Raw genomic sequence first — 17048 nt, 5'->3', positions numbered from 1 at the left:
TAGATATGAGTAAATCTGGATCCAGCTCTGGGTGTTTAAGCTGAGTGCCTCCAACTATGAACAGCCTGTATATTTGTAAATAAATTCAAACCCCTCAACATGCAAATAAGTCTCCAGTGATCTCCTTCCAAAGGGAACTAACGTTGACTAAGCGCTGCGCTCTTGGAACTTCTCACTGCTTGGAGAAGTGGGACGATCATGACACTGATTTCATCTGTGAACTGTTGGAGGGTTCGTTGGCCGTTCCATGGTCACTTGCAGATAACAGCTGGTGGACAGCAGTATTTAAGTCCACCACTGATGGCTACAGTCATAGGGTGCTTCCAGACAGAGGGTTCCTAGCACTGCCAATTAGAAGGCATGATGCAGCTATTCCATCTTCTTCTCTTTAACGGAACTCCTGTGGTAACCATTTGTTTTTTTAAATAAACAGTGGGAAAACACAGGAAGGTTACAAATGGAATTTAATGATATCTGGACCTCCCGGAAAAATTCCATGAATGAAGCAGGATGATGGTGCCATAACAGCCTCCTCTGGGATAGGAATGTCTGTTGCTGGGAAGTCCAGTTGTTTTTGGCTCGGCGGCGTTCCGTGGCCTGTACAAACCATGTTGTGTCTGCGAGCCCAGCTGTGGGCTGTTCCCCAAACTCTGGGAACTTTTTTGTGAGTTTTTGGGGCATGATTTGTGAAAATTCGCCCATAATTTGTGCAAATCGCTCAGAAATTTGCTCATATCGCAGAACTTACAAAAAAAAAGAATGTGCAAAATTCCCGGAATATCCGCGGATCGGCCCAACTCGCTGCAGATCCACTCAGAACTGCAGCGGGAACCGAAATGAAGTCTGGGGGGCCAAGCCTAGGAAAACTCATTGAACTCCACACCCCCCAATGGATTTCTCCAACATCCCTATTCTGAAAGCATGTTTACTAAACAGGCTGCAAGCTATATTCAGGATCTAGTTTGGAATGTATGTGTACAGAGTCTGACAGAATATTTCTTAAAATCGCATTCCCCCCCCATTTACTTCCGTGCGCGCTCTCTCTCTCTCTCTTTTAAAAGGTTCTGTTATTAAAATGACAGCGCATAGGCTCCATTGGAGAAATTAAAACATGGAGGTCACACAGGCTTAAGAGAAAGAACCGCGCATCCTTACTGGTGGTACTGAGTATTTTATGCTGCTCTGAAGAAAATGTTTCCGGAGTGAGGATTTCAAGGCAGAGTTGATGCTGGATGCCTCCCTCCTCTGTAGCCTCTCCCAAATGCCGACTCATCATTCGACTGGCCCAGAGCCATCCTCCTGCTGCTCAGAGCCTTCTGCAATAAATATTCTAAGCATGAATGGAATGATGTTGTGCTTTGGTGTTTTTAAACATGCCAAGGGAAAAATGTGAGGATTTTAAACCTGTGACATTCTGGCTTCATGGAAAAGATTTTTAAGAGGGTGCTTGGAGGTGGTTTAATCAAATGGCTTTAGTACTGTACAGGTGTGCTTGACCAATTATTTTCTGCTAAATGCACATTTGGTTCTGGCACCCAAAGACCAAAAACAGACTCACTCCGGTGAACGGTGTCATACTGGATCAACAGATCCCAGCAACATTGTGGCTCCTCTTCTATGAATGGCAAAAAAGGCAGTTTGAGATTCTTCTTTTTCTGCAGTTCCCAGAAAGAAAAGGTTGATTTTGGTGCGAGTTAATAACTTCCTTGTTTCACTGCTAATGTGAGCACACCCCTCATGTGATCAGTTTTGCACGAGCAGGGTTGGTTCTGATCATAGTGCAAGCCTATGCTAGTTTTCTCAGAAGGAAGTCCCAGTGTGTTCAGTGGAGCTTACTTCCTACTAAGAGCATTTAGGATTGCAACCTTAGGTTACATTTAGGGAAATGGAACTATTAGTCCTGCTGTCCAGTTGCACCTGTTTAATTAGGTACTGACTGGCCCAACATCACTACATGACAACCTTGAATTTGAAGAAATGTGCAAATTTTGTTTGATCTGAAAAAAAAAGAACCAAAATTAAATTCTCACCCATCTGCACCAGCCAAATTCAGTAGGTGCATGGAGAGAACCACACTGTACCTACCTGCATTAAAGGTGTTAAAGATGAGGTGCCTTCCAGAAAAAATGTGGTGGCAATCCTAATTCAGTACCACAATCATGGTTGAATACACAGGCATTCAAACCCTGACTTTTAAGAGATTTTAAAAAAAATAATCTTTTATTGTGAATTTTTACAAAACAAAACCTAAAAAAAGAATGAAATGAAATAAAAATACAACAACATGTTCAAAATCCTCAGTTTCTAACATTACAATATTCGAGGAAAAAAAAAGGGGGGGGAGGTTATGCATAAACTTCAGTAAAAGCATATCCAAATATCCATTTGCAAGTTACGCCTATATAGTGTAGTGTAGCCAGTGTAGTGTAGTGGTGAGAGTGACGGACTGGGAGCCGGGAGATCCGGGTTCTAGTCCCCACTTGGCCATGGAAGCTCACTGGGTGACTTTGGGCCAGTCACAGACTCTCAGCCCAACCCACCTCACAGGGTTGTTGTTGTGAGGATACAACGGTGAGGAGGAGGATAATGTAAGCCGCCTTGAGTTCCTTGCGAGAGGGAGAAAGGCGGGGTATAAATGCAATCAATCAATCAATCAATCAATCAATAAATAAATATACCACTCTTTCAAATGTTGCTAGTGTTGTTAAGTCTTCAGTCCATTGCATTATAGGTGGTGAGCTTTTATCCTTCCAATATCATAGTATCAGTCTTTTAGCAACCAAAAGGGTGTGAAAAATCCATGTGTTATGTTCCAAGAAGCAGGTAAGTAATTTAAAAGAACATTTACATCAGTAAATATTAAAAGAGCTTTCTAATACAAAATTTATCCATACAATAACTTCCTCCCAAAAGGAGGCGGCTATTAGGCATTTCCAAAACATATGAATAAAAGAAGTACTGACTGCATTACACCTCCAACAATTAGCCAAATCTGACAAGCCTTTACTGAAAAGATGTTGTGGTGTCCAATAGACCTGAAATAAGAGCTTTTGCTGAATTAGGAGTAACCGAAGATCCATCGAAATGTCCAATACAGATGTCAAATAGCTAAGCACTCAAAGCCCTGCACCCAGTTGGACAAATTTGTCAGTTTTGGGGTTTTCCACATTCAAATTATTTTAATCTCAAGTTCTTCCTGTTTGGAATTTGAAGAAATGTGCAAATGTGGGCAAATTCTCACCAAAAATGAACTGAAATGAAATTCTCAGCTATCCCTAGCAGAAAGTAGACTGGGATGTACTGGGAGATCTCTGGGCGATTTGCAGTAGATCACCAATGGCTACTGACTCCCAATTGTTTAAAAATTGCAAGTAAAATGGCAAGTAAAAAACACACAAAATGGTGCCATGGAATGAGCTTCGCAGAAAGGCTTGCCTGGCATCTACATTGTACTCATTGTGCTTATCCCTTGTGCTTATCTGTTAACCTCAGTGTTCCCCATCAGCATTCTATATATCAGCATTAATTTGACCAGGGTCTTTGTGCAGCTGTATTGGCCACTTTGTGTGTGTATGAGATTCCCTGATCTATAATAACTCAGTTTCTTTATTTATTACATTTCTACACCACCCAATAGCTGAAGCTCTCTAGGTGGACGACAAAAAACCACAAAATGGAACATAAAAGACAATATAAAATTTCAAAGTTTAAAACGACAGTATAAAAGTGAAATTAGAATAAAACCTAGCAGCAATGCAAAGATTTAAAATACAATAACAGATTTAAAACAACAGAACTAAAAGACTGAAATGCCTGGGAAAATAAAAATGTCTTCACCTGGCACTGGAATGAGTACAATGTAGATGCCAGGCAAGCCTTTCTGGGAAGCTCATTCCACAGCTGGGGTGCCACAGGAGAAGAGGCCCTCTTCTTGGTAGCCACCCACCTCACTTCCTCTGGCAGGGGCTCCCGGAGAAGGACTGCTGAAGCTGATCTTAGGGTATAAATTATGAAATGTATATCCCACCTTTCCATCAAAAATGGTACTCGAGTAGGGTGGCTGCTTGTGAATCACTGAAAAAGAGGACAAAAGAGTATACCTATTTGCATAAATTTGCATATAGGTATAGATTAGAAATAATAATTATAATTTAAATACAAAGACAGTACATTTCACCATGGTGTGGAAGACTGTGACACGGTGACCTGTGTTCCTCAATCTGCTGACCAGCTTCAGAGCCCAGCTCTTCCTCTTGATGGTTCTTTATCTTTATACTGGACAGACTTGGCCTGGACCTCCCTTCAAGTAGAGGGCACCTTCAAAACAGAGGATATTCCTCTACCAGACCTTCAAATAGAGACTGTCCTCTGTAGTTCTTCCAAAGATCTTAAAACCCAGGCAGACTTGTAGATCTTCCAAAGATCTTCCAGAGATCTTAAAACCCAGGCAGACTTGCATGGGAGAATGAAGTCTTTCAAACAGTCTGGTCCCAAGCCTTCTAGGGCTTTAAATGCACTTTGAACTGTGCCCAGAAACAGACCAGTAACGCTGTTGTAACAAGGGAGTCACATGCTCCCTGTAACCCGCCCTGGTCAACAGACTGGCTGCTGCATCCTGGACCGGCTCAAGTTTCCAAACAGTGTTCAATGGCAGCCCCATGCAGAGCACATTACAGGAGTCTAAACGGCATGCCTGACCATGACCAGGTCAGTTGTAGATTGTTATTTATATATACTGTCTATGGCACCTGGGATGCAGTAGGTAATTGACTCTGCTATCTACCTTCCCCCTAATTTGCATTTGACTCTAATGTGCCTCAAGATCCTAGTAAAAAACAAAGTCGACCCCACAAGCCCATGTCTGCCCGCCCCCCACCAGATTACATAACCTTCCAAGCAAGCTCCAGGGTATCTGTTTTCTAGAGGAGGTCATTAAATGGATAAAAGCATCCCTGAAATCTCTCTCTCCCCCCATGCCCAATTAGTGAAGAGCTGTACGATCTGATCTCGTCATTTGTTTGCCTAGTACGCAGCTGTGGCAAGCTGTTTTCCAGGGCCTTAAACTGGGGCGTTAACTCCTCCTCAGCCACTGTTTGCCCATCAGGCTCGTAACAGGCAACAACTCGACAGAACATGCCCAACCGCACCGTTGTGGGAATCTCCCAGTACTTCAAAGACAGGTGAGTGCAGATCGCCACAGAGTCTGTAGCTGTTGGAATCTGCCTTGTGCGAATGCGTACTTTATTTTATAAGAAAATGTTGACCCTGTCTTTCTGTTGCCTACACATCACTCAAGGTGGCTTACATCTGTTAAAATGATAAAATCACAGCATCAGTAAAATAGAATAGAGGAAGGTGTAGGGATGTAAGAATTGTATAAAATCCATTCCGTCTAGGTTTCACGGATTGTCAGGTGTCTTTTGTTCCGTTGTCCACTTATTGATGGGATTAGGGTTTTTTGTTTCCAAATTTGCGTAAATTTGCATTTGTGCAAATGTGCAGTTCTGCAAACTTGCATGTGCAAAAACACACAAATCCCCCCCCATGTGCATTTTCATGCTTTAGCCTATGCGGGAAATGTGCGTTTTCAGCCAAGTTTTTATTAAATTTTGCGTATTTTTTTACAAGGAAATTTGAGCAAAATTTGGAAAATTTAGAAAACTGGCCTGCAAGTCCTCAGAATCCACCCAACAGGGGGAAAGCCAGTCTGCGGCAGAATCCATGGGTCAGATTCATGAAAATCCAAACTCATTCGATTCCGTTGTGGATTTCTCCGACATCCCTAGGCAGGCTTGACAGGTAAAATTCTTAACATCCTCTACCCAGAGGTGGTTCTATATTGGGGGCATGTGGGACAGTGACCCTCCACCAGTGACCCTCACCCACTTGTGGCAGAGAGAACCTTCCCCAAGCTCCCAAGCACCACACATGATCTTCTCCTTCCTCCTCTGACAATCTCAATAGAATATTGAACATCTGCTCTGTCCTCCACCCCACCAGCCCCAGTGGGCACCAGCCACCACTGCATCTACCTAGCAAGGCAAAAACCTGCTGGGTCATCACTAGCCAGTGGAAAACCGCAAGAGCAGGGGGCAAGCTGAACCCCATGTTCCACAATTTGGGTGCTGCCACAGAGAAGGCCTTCTCCCTATTCACTGCCCACTGTGCTTCCACCACAGGTAGGAATACCTAGAAGTAGGGCTAGGCAAACCCCCTGACGTCTGGTCCAGGGTGGGGGTGGGGTCTGCTGTGGGGAAATCTGGGTTGCTTGGGCCCCACGGATTTCTCTGGGACCCTGGTGCATCCGCTGGATTTCGCATGGTGTCTCTCTGGCTTTGTAAAAGGTAATATAGGGCAATGGTGGCTACCATTAGCCTACCATGGGAAAATTACGGCCATAATTGGTGTATTTTATGCCATTTGTGGCCGTAAAGCACTTACTCCTACCTAAATTGCGGCAGCCGCCATTAGCCTATCTCGCCTTTTATAAAGCCGGAGAGCCGCCCTGCGTGAAATCCAGAGGATGTGAAGGTAAGGGGAGCTGGTCTACTGCGGACCCTGCAGGTCAGATTCTTGGGAATCCAGCCTCATTGGAGTCCACAGCAGATTTCTCCAGAATCCCTGCCTAGAAGGGCCTCACCACGGATTCCCAGATTTAAGGCAGTGGGCAGGCTGGTATGGGAGGACACACTACTGTCATAATTCTAGAACCTGAGGTCATCCCATGGGAGAAACAGGACAGATCAAAGGAAGTACCTCAGGGAAGAGTTAAACCTTCCACAAGATGTTGCGATGGCCGCCAGCTTGATCTATGACCTTCAGGGACAGCACGGCTCTTGTTAGCAGTTGCAAGGCAACACAAGCGAAAGGGTGCTATTGTGCTTGTGTCCTGCTTGTGGGCTTCCCATTGGGACATCTGGTTGGCTGCTTAAGGGACAGAATGCTGGAGTAGGTAGACCTTTAGTCTGATCCAGCATGACTCTTCTCATGTTTCGTAGAGGTAGGCGATCTTTCAGGGATCCGAAACACAAACCATATAGGGGTTTGAAGGTAAGCACCAGCTGCTTGAAAAAGAATGGGAATAATGATTAAACTAGTTAGAAAGCAAACTTATGGCCCCTGGGAATCATAGAATCATAGAATAGTAGGGTTGGAAGGGGCCTACAAGGCCATCAAGTCCAACCCCCTGCTCAATGCAGGAATCCAAATCAGAGCATCCCTGACAGATGGCTGTCCAGCCTTGTCTTGAATGCTTCCAGTGTGGGAGAGCCCACCACCTCCCTAGGTCATTGGTTCCATTGTCGTATTGCTCTAACAGTCAGGAAGTTTTTCCTGATGTTCAGCCAGAATCTGGCTTCCTGTAACTTGAGCCCATTATTCCGTGTCCTGCACTCTGGGATGATCAAGAAGAGATCCTGGCCTTCCTCTCTGTGGCAACTTTTCAAGTACTTGAAGAGTCCTATCATATCTCCCCTCAGTCTTCTCTTCTCAAGGCGAAACATGCCCAGTTCTTTCAGTCTCTCTTCATAGGGCTTTGTTTCCAGTCCCCTGATCATCTTCGTTGCCCTCCTCTGAATCCTCTCCAGTTTGTCTGCATCCTTCTTAAAGTGTGGTGCCCAGAACTGGACACAGTACTCCAGATGAGGCCTAACCAGTGCTGAGTAGAGGGGAACTAGTACTTCCCAGGATTTGGAAGCTATGCTTCTATTAATGCAGCCCAAAATACAATTGGCCTTTTTTGCAGCCACATCACATTGTTGGCTCATATTCAGCTTGTGATCGACAACAATTCCAAGATCCTTCTCGCTTGTAGTGTTGTTGAGCCACGTATCCCCCATCTTGTAACTGTGCATTTGGTTTCTTTTTCCTAGGTGCAGAACTTGGCATTGATCCCTATGAAATGTCATTCTGTTGTTTTCTGCCCAGCGCTCCAGTCTATCCACATCACTTTGAATTTTGTTTCTGTCTTCCAAAGTATTAGCTATCCCGCCCAATTTTGTGTCATCTGCACATTTGATCAGCATTCCCTGCACCTCCTCCTCCAAGTCATTAATAAAAATGTTGAAGAGCACTGGGCCCAGGACTGAGCCCTGTGGTACCCCACTCGTTACCTCTCCCCAGTTTGAGAAGGTCCCATTGATAAGCACTCTTTGAGTCCGATTCTGTAGCCAACTGTGGATCCACCGGATCGTTGTTTCATCTAGCCCACTTTGAGCTAGTTTGCTCATCAGGATATCATGGGGCACTTTGTCAAAAGCTTTGCTGAAGTCAAGGTATATGATGTCTACAGCATTCCCATGGTCCACAAGTGAGGTTAATTGATCAAAAAATGAGATCAGAGTCATCTGGCAGGACATGTTTTTGACAAATCCATGTTGGCTTCGAGTAATCACGGCATTGTTTTCAAGGTGCTTCCAGATGGATTGCTTTATCATCTGCTCCAGAGTTTTCCCAGGGATTGATGTCAGACTGACTGGTCTGTAGTTCCCAGGTTCCTCCTTTTTACCCTTTTTGAAGATAGGGACAACATTGGCCCTCTTCCAGTCATCTGGCACTTCCCCCGTCCTCCCTGATTTCTCAAAGAGAACAGACAGTGGTTCTGAGAGTTCTTCTGCCAGTTCCTTTATTACTCTAGGATGCAATTCATCTGGCCCTGGAGATTTGAACTCATTCAAAGTAATTAGGTGTTCCTTGACCAAGCATCCCAGGGACCGTAGCATGGCTTGTAAAATCCCTCCGAGGTCAGAGACAGTGCTTCAACTTTGGAAGGGGGTGTCAGAGACCGTCCCCCCACCCCCACCCTCTCGCCGGTGGTGTGGAGAGAACTGTGTTGGCTGCCTCCCCGAGATCAGGAAGCATAACTTGGGGGGGGGAAGGGGGCATTTTGGTGGGAGGGGTGGGGAGGGAAGGAGACAGGAGAGGCCAGGATACAAGTTATCCTGAGTCTCCTCCAGCCTCCTTTCTTCCACCTCCAAAGCGCCCTCACTAGACTGTCTGAAAAGCCAATCTAGTAGGGATGGACAGATCACTTACCCCATTCCGGGTGGGGAGGGGTCTGCAGGGGGGGAGGCGATCTGTTCCTCCTCCCAGAATCCGTCCAGGCCGGCTCCACTCTGCCTTGATCCTGCGGAGCTGGCCACCAGCTCAGCTTCGCTGGCGAAGGTTGATATGGCTGGCAGCCATTGCCGTGCCATATTGCTGTAAGTCAGCTCCGGATGCAAATGGCATAGTGGGCGCCATTTGAGGCCATAAAGCTGGTAGATTAGCTGGTAGAATGGCTGCCAGCTGTATCGACATTTGCCAGGGATGCAGCTGGCTCTGCAGGATCAAGGCAGCGACAGATCTGACCCGGAAGGATTCTGCACGGAGGTGGAGATGAGTGCTCCGTTCTGCCACAGGCCCCAATTGGGCTGGATTCTTGGAATCCAGCCTCATTGGGGTCCGTGGCGGATTTCTCCCCCATCCCTACCATCTAGTGAAACCTGCATTGGAGGATTGGACACCTCTGAGTTCAGGGGCTTTTGATCACCAAGGGTGCAATTGATAGGACTGAGCCCTTGAAGTCTGTAGTGTAAGTAGGCCCCTAATAAAGCATATGGGGGTTACGCTTGCCAAGTATGTACAAATACTACTGACATTCTGAAAAGGTCTAACCATCTTTCATATTATAGCCTAGCATTTTATTTGGGAGGTATCGTGGAATGCTTAGAGGACCAGTGATGCCATCAAGGTAGGTTTTAGGGGCTGACGCCCAGGGACACACTCAGGACTGGCCGCCTGAGGCAGAAAAGAAGATGGCGCCCCCTCCCGTCCCATGCCCCAAAGCTGACTGGACTGGAAGATGACTCTGTCCTCGATCCTGATGATGGGACAGCATCTCCTACCACACCTGAAGGCAGCAGGCTAACTTAGGGGGCGAAGAGCAGGCCACATGGCTCACATTTCTCTCCTCCAAACCTTGCTGCCACCTCCCCGCATCTGCCGCCTGAGGCAACTGCTTCACTCTGCCTAACGGTTGGGCCAGCCCTGCCCCCACTCAGCAGAATGAACAGGAGGGGCCTGTAAATGCAGCAGGGCTGGTGCATCAGATTTAGAAGTAAGTGAAGTAATACAAATTAGCATCTAAGGCAGGGCTGGGCAACACATTTATTTTATTTATTTATTACATTTATTAATTACCCATCTGGCTGATCACTCAGCCACTCTGGGCAATGTACAGCGTATAATAAAACAGTTCAAAACAATAAAATTCTACAATAAAAACGTTTTCTAAAATACCCTAACCCACCCCAAATGCCTGCCTGAACAACCACATTTTTAATGCACGGCGGAAGCTCATTAAAGAGGGGGCATGGCAGAGTTCCCTAGGGAGGGAGTTCCACAGAGTGGGGGCCACCACAGAAAAGGTCCTCTCCCTCGTCCCCACCAGTCTAGCTGTCCTGGCTGATGGGACAGAGAGAAGGCCATCTGAGACTGATCTTGTTAAGCAGCCTGTCTGGTGTTGCTGGAGGCGCTCCAAATTTGGTGGCAGGGTGGCAGCGACAGGAAAAAAAAAACACCTTTGTTTTAAAAGCAAAAAGCTGCAGTTTGCTGCCAATATGTGGTGCTGCAGTGGCAGCAGCAAAGGGGGACTATCTGTTATGCAGAATGGCTCCTTTCCCCAGCCACTGCTGGTGTACTGCCGAAATTCGGTGTCAGATCATGATGTTTTGCTTTTAAAAAGAGCCTTTTTTCCCTGTCGCTGTTGCTCTGCTGCTGAATTTTGGCAACAAATATGGTGGCACAGTAAGGGTGGGGTGGCTCCAGGCAGAGTCCCGGGATGGCAAAGCAGGCCCCCAAATCCTGGAAGCTGCCCATCTTCGATCTTAAGGGCAATACACATTAGCATAAGACCAGAGTCTAACATTGCCTAACGACATCACTGCAGAAGACACACCAGCCAGGGAGCAAGACAACAACTGTCATTGTTGGTGGAGGTTGGAGGCTCTGATTTCAGTGGGGCTGTAAACCCAGTCTGGGTTTCAGTCAGAGCCAGCCAGAATAAAGGAGCTATCCAAAGTGCCGAACCTATTTTGTTGGGTTCAGCACCTTATTTATTTTTATTTATTTATTGCATTTGTATCCTGCCTTTTTTTCCTTTTGCAAGGAACCCAAGGTGGCAACAACAACAACAACAACCCTGTGAGGTAGGTTGGGATGAGAGTCTGTGACTGCCCCAAAGTCACCCAGTGAGCTGCCATGGCCGAGTGAGAACCCAGATCTCCCGGCTCCCAGTCCGACACTTTGACCAACACACCACACTATCCACATCTTGGATAGCTCCTTTAGAGTTCTGGCTGGTTCTGACTGAAACCCTGAATGGATTCACAGCCCCACCGAAAATGGAGCTACCAGCCTCCATTGGTAATTGTCTTTTTCAATTAAGAACAAAACAGATGCAGAAAACTCCTGACCCGGACCCAGGCGTACCTAGGTCCAATGACAGTAGTGACTAAACCAGGGGTAGGCGGCATGGTGACTGTGGGCACCAGTGTGCCCCCAGACACCTTTCTTGGTGCCCGCTGAGGTGCCCTACCCATCCCACTTTCCCCAACCAAAATAACACATTTTCTTACTGACAGCTGGGATGGCTTCAAAGCAAAGGGAGGACCCCCAAAACTGGGTTCAAAGCAGTTGTTTAGTGGTGCTCAGTCCCCACCTCCTCCATGTACTCAGTCTCTTGGGCAGGTTACTTCTCTGTTGTGTCCAGCCACACCTCCCAATGCAGCCATTTTGTGGCAGTGCCCAGGAGAGTTTCTCAAAGTGCCAAAGTGCCCATGGGCCCAAATATTTGCCTGGACTAAACAATACAATGACATTACCCACACAAGAGGCTATCCAAGGTTATGGGAATGCTTCCTGTAGTTGATGTAGTGTTAACTTTGTGAAAGTGTTTTGCTACTCGGAGACTTTTCCTTTGCTTTGTTTAGGCTTCAGCCCCAAGAACAGATAGCAATGCCTCCCTTCTCAAGGGCATGTTTTTGTAGTAGCTATCAAAAGCCTTCCTTGGAATGATCACCAGCTAATTCATTAACACCAATTAGAAATTGCCTTGTTCACAGGATGATGTGGGTGAATATTTGAATTTCCTTATAAATACTCTAATGGAGCAGGTTGCAGGGTTGGTGTCAGGTAGGCATGGCCAGGCACCTGCAGAGGGCCCATACCCCAGCAGGGCCCCACAGACAAAAGTCCCCTAGACTTGCTCCTCCTCTTCACCATTGCAACCTGCTTCTTCACCTGCCTCTTGCTGTGGTCCAGGCAACAGTGGTGGTGAGGAGGAGGAGATGCCACGGCCTCCTCGCTCCTTGGCTCTCTGCCTGTCAAGCCAGCAAGTGGCAGCAATGAGGAGAAAGAAGATGAGGAGCAATAGCAGCTGGAGACAATGGCAGTGAGAAGGGAGACTCACTAAGGAAGGCGGAGCCATACGGGGTGTCTTGCCCAAGGACCCCCCAAAACCTGCAGCTGCCACTGGTTAGAGGTTTATGTGCAGCCCAAACTCCAATGTGAATTGGACTGACCGGGCCAAACTGAATGAGACGATGAAGATCCATGATGGACTCTCCCATCTTCTTTACATTTTTGTAAAAAGCAGCCCCACTTGGGGAAAAAATATATCAAGATCATCAGACGCTTTCTTGTCTGCATTGTTTTCTCAATGAAAATCCTTCCCCGCCATCTGCCTTTTGCCCTGACAGGGGAAACGTACGTCCATTTTCCCTAACATGACAAATAAATGGTTTTATTAACTCCAGGGGAAACGATATGGGGTCCTCCTATATTTTCCTTTGTGGGGAGAAAAGCAGCTTTGAGGAGGGTGATTTTGAGCAGATGGGATGGGAGTGGTCAAGGGTTAACCCCCCCCTCCAGTCCCATGCCATTTTTCTGCCTAGCTTCCTGCAGCTTCTTTTCATTTAAAAGAGTGTTCCAAATCCTCTTTATTTTGTCTGCCCAATGACACTGGCAAAATTGCGAAGGAGAAAATGCATCCAAGTTGGAGCAGTATCTGTGCATTGCTGTCTTTAAAAGGTACTTGCACATGTATGGGTGTGCTGCAAGTCTCTTGACTGCGGCCCATGGAAGCTTGGAGTTAATATTTCTGCGATGCTCTTGGCTCTTGCAGTTATCAATAAGAGATTGTAAGAGCTCAGGGTGGCTATCATTATCATTATTAATTCTATACTGCCCCATAGCTGAAGCTCTCTGGGTGGTTTACAAAGGTTAAAAACACTTTAAAAATACAATATGCAACATGTTGAAACAAAAAAATACACAAAAAGACAGTATGCACAGAGACAACATATATCTAAAAACAACTTTGAGCCATCAGCCAAACTATAAAACAAATACAGGATCAATTAAAACTCATGACATGCTGCCAAATGCCTGGGAAAAGAGAAAAGTCTTGACCTGGCACTGAAAAGATAACAATGTTGGTACCAGGCGGGCCTCATTGGGGAGATCATTCTGTACTGGGGGGGGGCACCATCGAGAAGGCCCACTTCCTTTTTGCTGTCTTCCGAGCCTCCCTTGGAGCAGGCAGCTGGAGGAGGACCTTAGCTGTTGACCATAGTGTACGGGTTATGTTCGCTAGTTAGGTAACTCATAGTCCAATGTGCTGTTTGAGGCTATGCTGACTTATCACAAAATGTGTGCTTTGGTGGTGCATCATAGCTCCAGTGTTCAGTTATAAGAACATAAGACGTCCCCTGCTGGATCAGCCCAAAGGATTATCTAATTGAGCATTGTGCGCTCACAGTGGACAACCACATCGTTGGAAAGGAAGCCCACAAGCAGCACATGAGTGCAATTGCACCCTTACATACATGCTCCTCAGTGACTGGTATTCAGAGGCCTAGTGCCTCTGATGCTAGACATAATATATAGCCAGGGTGATGATCAGCCAATGATCGCCTTATGCATCTTTGCATGGATGCATCTTGAGGACAAAGCCACAGGGCATTGTGTTCTGCCACCTGTTCTGGCACAAAACCGGCAAATGGGTTGGATTTCTCCCATGGGAACGATGATTTATGTGTTCCCAGCCTGCTGCAAGTGCAACTTCAGATGTTGTTCTGGACAGACACTGCGAGACAGCCCGGGAGCAGTGTGAATTCTATGAGCCTTTTTATAATCCTTTGATACTTAAAAATAATGAATGATAACTTTGAGTCTTTACTTGATGATGATTATATATTTTACTGCTTAATATACTGCTGTGTACTTCCATTATAGTAATTAAGTTGTACAGGTTTTTTTAGGATACATATTTATTAAGTTTACTAATTCAAAAATAAGAAACAAAAGGTGAGGTTACTGGGGATTGTCACGGATGATCATTCACCTGGGAGAAATCCAAGTCATTTTTTCTAGCAATTTTAAAATTGTTTATTATTTTGGCATTTTAAAAATCGCAACGAACCAGTTAGAAAATAAACAAAAGCCATCATTTCACCAGTCAGGCACATTACCAACTGAATATAGTTGATGGCGTTGAGTGGGAGATTGAATAAAGAGTGTGATTGTGAGTTGGTTTTAGTATGTGATATGGCTTATTGATTAATAAGACAGTGTTGGCTCACCATTCAGTTTTTCAGCAATTATTCACAAGGGTTTTTCTATATAACAACTGACTGTCTCTTCTATGTCTCTGGAGTATAATTACTGCCTGAATCTCCTTTGGGTATGACAGATGGAACTGAGGGGTAAATTAATATCTCAAGCAGCTGATATGATCAGAACAGGATACTTGGTAAGAGCTCCTAGAAAAGCATTATGCTTACATATTGATTTATTGATTTCTGTATTTTTATGTATCTGTCCATTCACCTGTCCTGATAGATAGTCCTAGACAAAGGATGATAGACTGATAGATCAAGGTGGTCAGGATCCTCACAACTTCCAGGAGGTTGGCTGTGCTAGTCTGTGTCGGCAGTTGAGTTGTGGAGACTAGGGCTCCTCTTTCCTCACCTCCTTGGTGACGCTGGTGGCAGCCTGACCTGGTTGCAGTCCCTGGAGATGACACATACAATAATGTTGGGAGCCCCTGTGCCTTCCTGGAATTCATCTCACACTGCCAGGGAAGCGCAGGGAGGAGAAGGGATGTGGCCAGCTGGCAGCAGAGACGTATTTAAATCCTGGCTGTGCAGTTGCTGTGGGGAACGAGAAGGAGACGGGAGAGATGAGAGAAAGTGAGAGCTAGAGGAGACAACAATGGAGGAGCAGGAGAAAGGAGAGACCAAGCCTAAGCAGTAGGGTAGGTGTAAGGAGGCAAAGGAAGGAGACATGGAATAGGGATAGTTTTTTTAAATATCTATGTATCTATATCAATCTATAGTAAAAAATAACAAATAATAACAAATAACAACAAATAACAACATAAGGGATCATCGAGAATTTCATTCAGTATATAGTTCATGTACTGATTATCACTGAATTCATTTGTAGGGTTGAGAATCCTTGGAGTCACCAAAAAGTGCCCTTCCATCATGGGCCATGTGTGATCAGTGGTCTTCTACTTAATAAAACAGTCTATGTTTCAAAGAAGTTGTCTCCTTTTTGTGTTCTGACTGCTTTTAGTTATTTACTTAGCTTTTCTGCTAAGGCAGTGTTCCATATTTGAGTGTATCAATAATCTACCGAAAGAACTGCATTTGTTTATGGATTGATTTTTTTTTTTTTTGCAGTAGTGTGTCTCATGGCCACAAACATAAATGTTCGACATTTCTCTATAAGGCAAGTTCTCATTTGTCCCATGAAAGAAGGTGGAAAGCTAGCCTGAACTAGAAGGAGAATGGCAAACTTATATAGGCTGGGAAGAAAAGTGGATGAGAAAGGGAACAAGCCAACAAATATCAGGTGGAAATGACAAAGGAGAGCCTGAATTTGGAAGAGAGAGCTCTTCTGCCCCCTGATGCATCTAAGAACATAAGAACCTAAGAAGACCTGTTCTGGACCAGACCAAGGGTCCATCTAGTCTAGAATTCTGTTCACACAGTGGCCAAACAGCTGTTGGCGGGAGACCCACAAGCAAGACAGGAGTGCAACAGCACCCTCCTGCCCATGTTCCCCAGCAACATCGGCATACTGCCTCTGGTACTGGAGGTGCCACATAGCCATCAGGACTAGTAGCCATTGATAGCCTTTTCCTCCAGGAATCTGTCCAATCCCCTTTTGAAGCCATCCAAATTGGTGGCCATCACTACATCTCGTGGAAGTGAGTTCCATAGTTTAACTATGTGCTGCGTGAAGAAGTCCTTCCTTTTATCTGTCCTGAATCTCCCACCAGTCAGCTTCATGGGATGATCCCATTGGGTTCTAGTATTATGAAAGAGGGAGAAAAGTGTCTCCCTGTCCACATTCTCCACACCAAGCATAATTTTGTACACCTCTATCATCTCTCCCCTTACTCACCTTTTCTCCAAGTGAAACAATCCCAGCTATTTTAACCTTCCCTCATAGCGAAGTTGCCCCAGCCCCTTGATCATTTTAGTTACCCTTTTCAGCACATCTATCTCCAACACATCTAAGGGGCATCAAAGTGGAGGAGGCTGAGCTAGAAACTGAAGAGCCGATAGAAAAGAGAAAGGGGAAAAGAGGAAAGAGAAACACACATGGCACCCTTGGCCAACTCACCGTGATTAGGCAAGATCAGAAACACCCCACAAATAAATTCAAAATCAGTTATAAGACACCCCGAGAATGAGGCAGAAAAATGGAAGCCTCTTTCATGGAGGAAGAAAACTTTCTGGGAATTGGAGGACAGATTTTGGCACAGCACTAGCTCCACTTCTTCCTTGAAGCTGGATACAACACTGCCCCCCCCCCCCTGCATTGTGGAGGATGTAAAATTGGGGCTAGGCTGCGAACACAGTTGATGCTACTGCAATTTGCTCTCCACCTGGGAGAAACTGTTGGAGAATTTCTCCTCACCCTGGAGAAATTCTGTGAAATTGTTAACCCAATTTCTCTGCCCACAAATAGGGTGGAGAATTTTGGGAGGCCATTTG

At 45.6% G+C, this 17048-nt stretch overlaps 1 protein-coding gene across 4 annotated transcripts in view; it reads left to right on the top strand.

The window, feature by feature from the left end:
- CMC2 (C-X9-C motif containing 2) overlaps positions 1-17048 on the top strand; it is a 69990-nt gene that overhangs the window by 52459 nt on the left and 483 nt on the right. For 3 of the 4 annotated variants that reach the window (XM_084811963.1, XM_084811955.1, XM_084811957.1), the window contains one exon: positions 1062-2237. The exons of the other annotated variant lie outside the window; for it this stretch is intronic. In XM_084811963.1, coding sequence (XP_084668089.1) covers positions 1062-1079 — 18 coding nt within the window. In that variant the 3' untranslated portion in view covers positions 1080-2237. Of the gene's footprint in view, positions 1-1061; positions 2238-17048 lie in introns of those variants that run through there. 4 annotated transcript variants of the gene reach the window in all.

Source organism: Heloderma suspectum, chromosome 8 (assembly GCF_057233095.1).
Source record: "Heloderma suspectum isolate Gila_16-S chromosome 8, 16-S_ref, whole genome shotgun sequence".
In the NCBI taxonomy this organism is placed as follows: domain Eukaryota; kingdom Metazoa; phylum Chordata; class Lepidosauria; order Squamata; family Helodermatidae; genus Heloderma; species Heloderma suspectum.
Note: the sequence above shows the minus strand (reverse complement) of the source record. Positions and strands in the feature narration are given on the sequence as shown.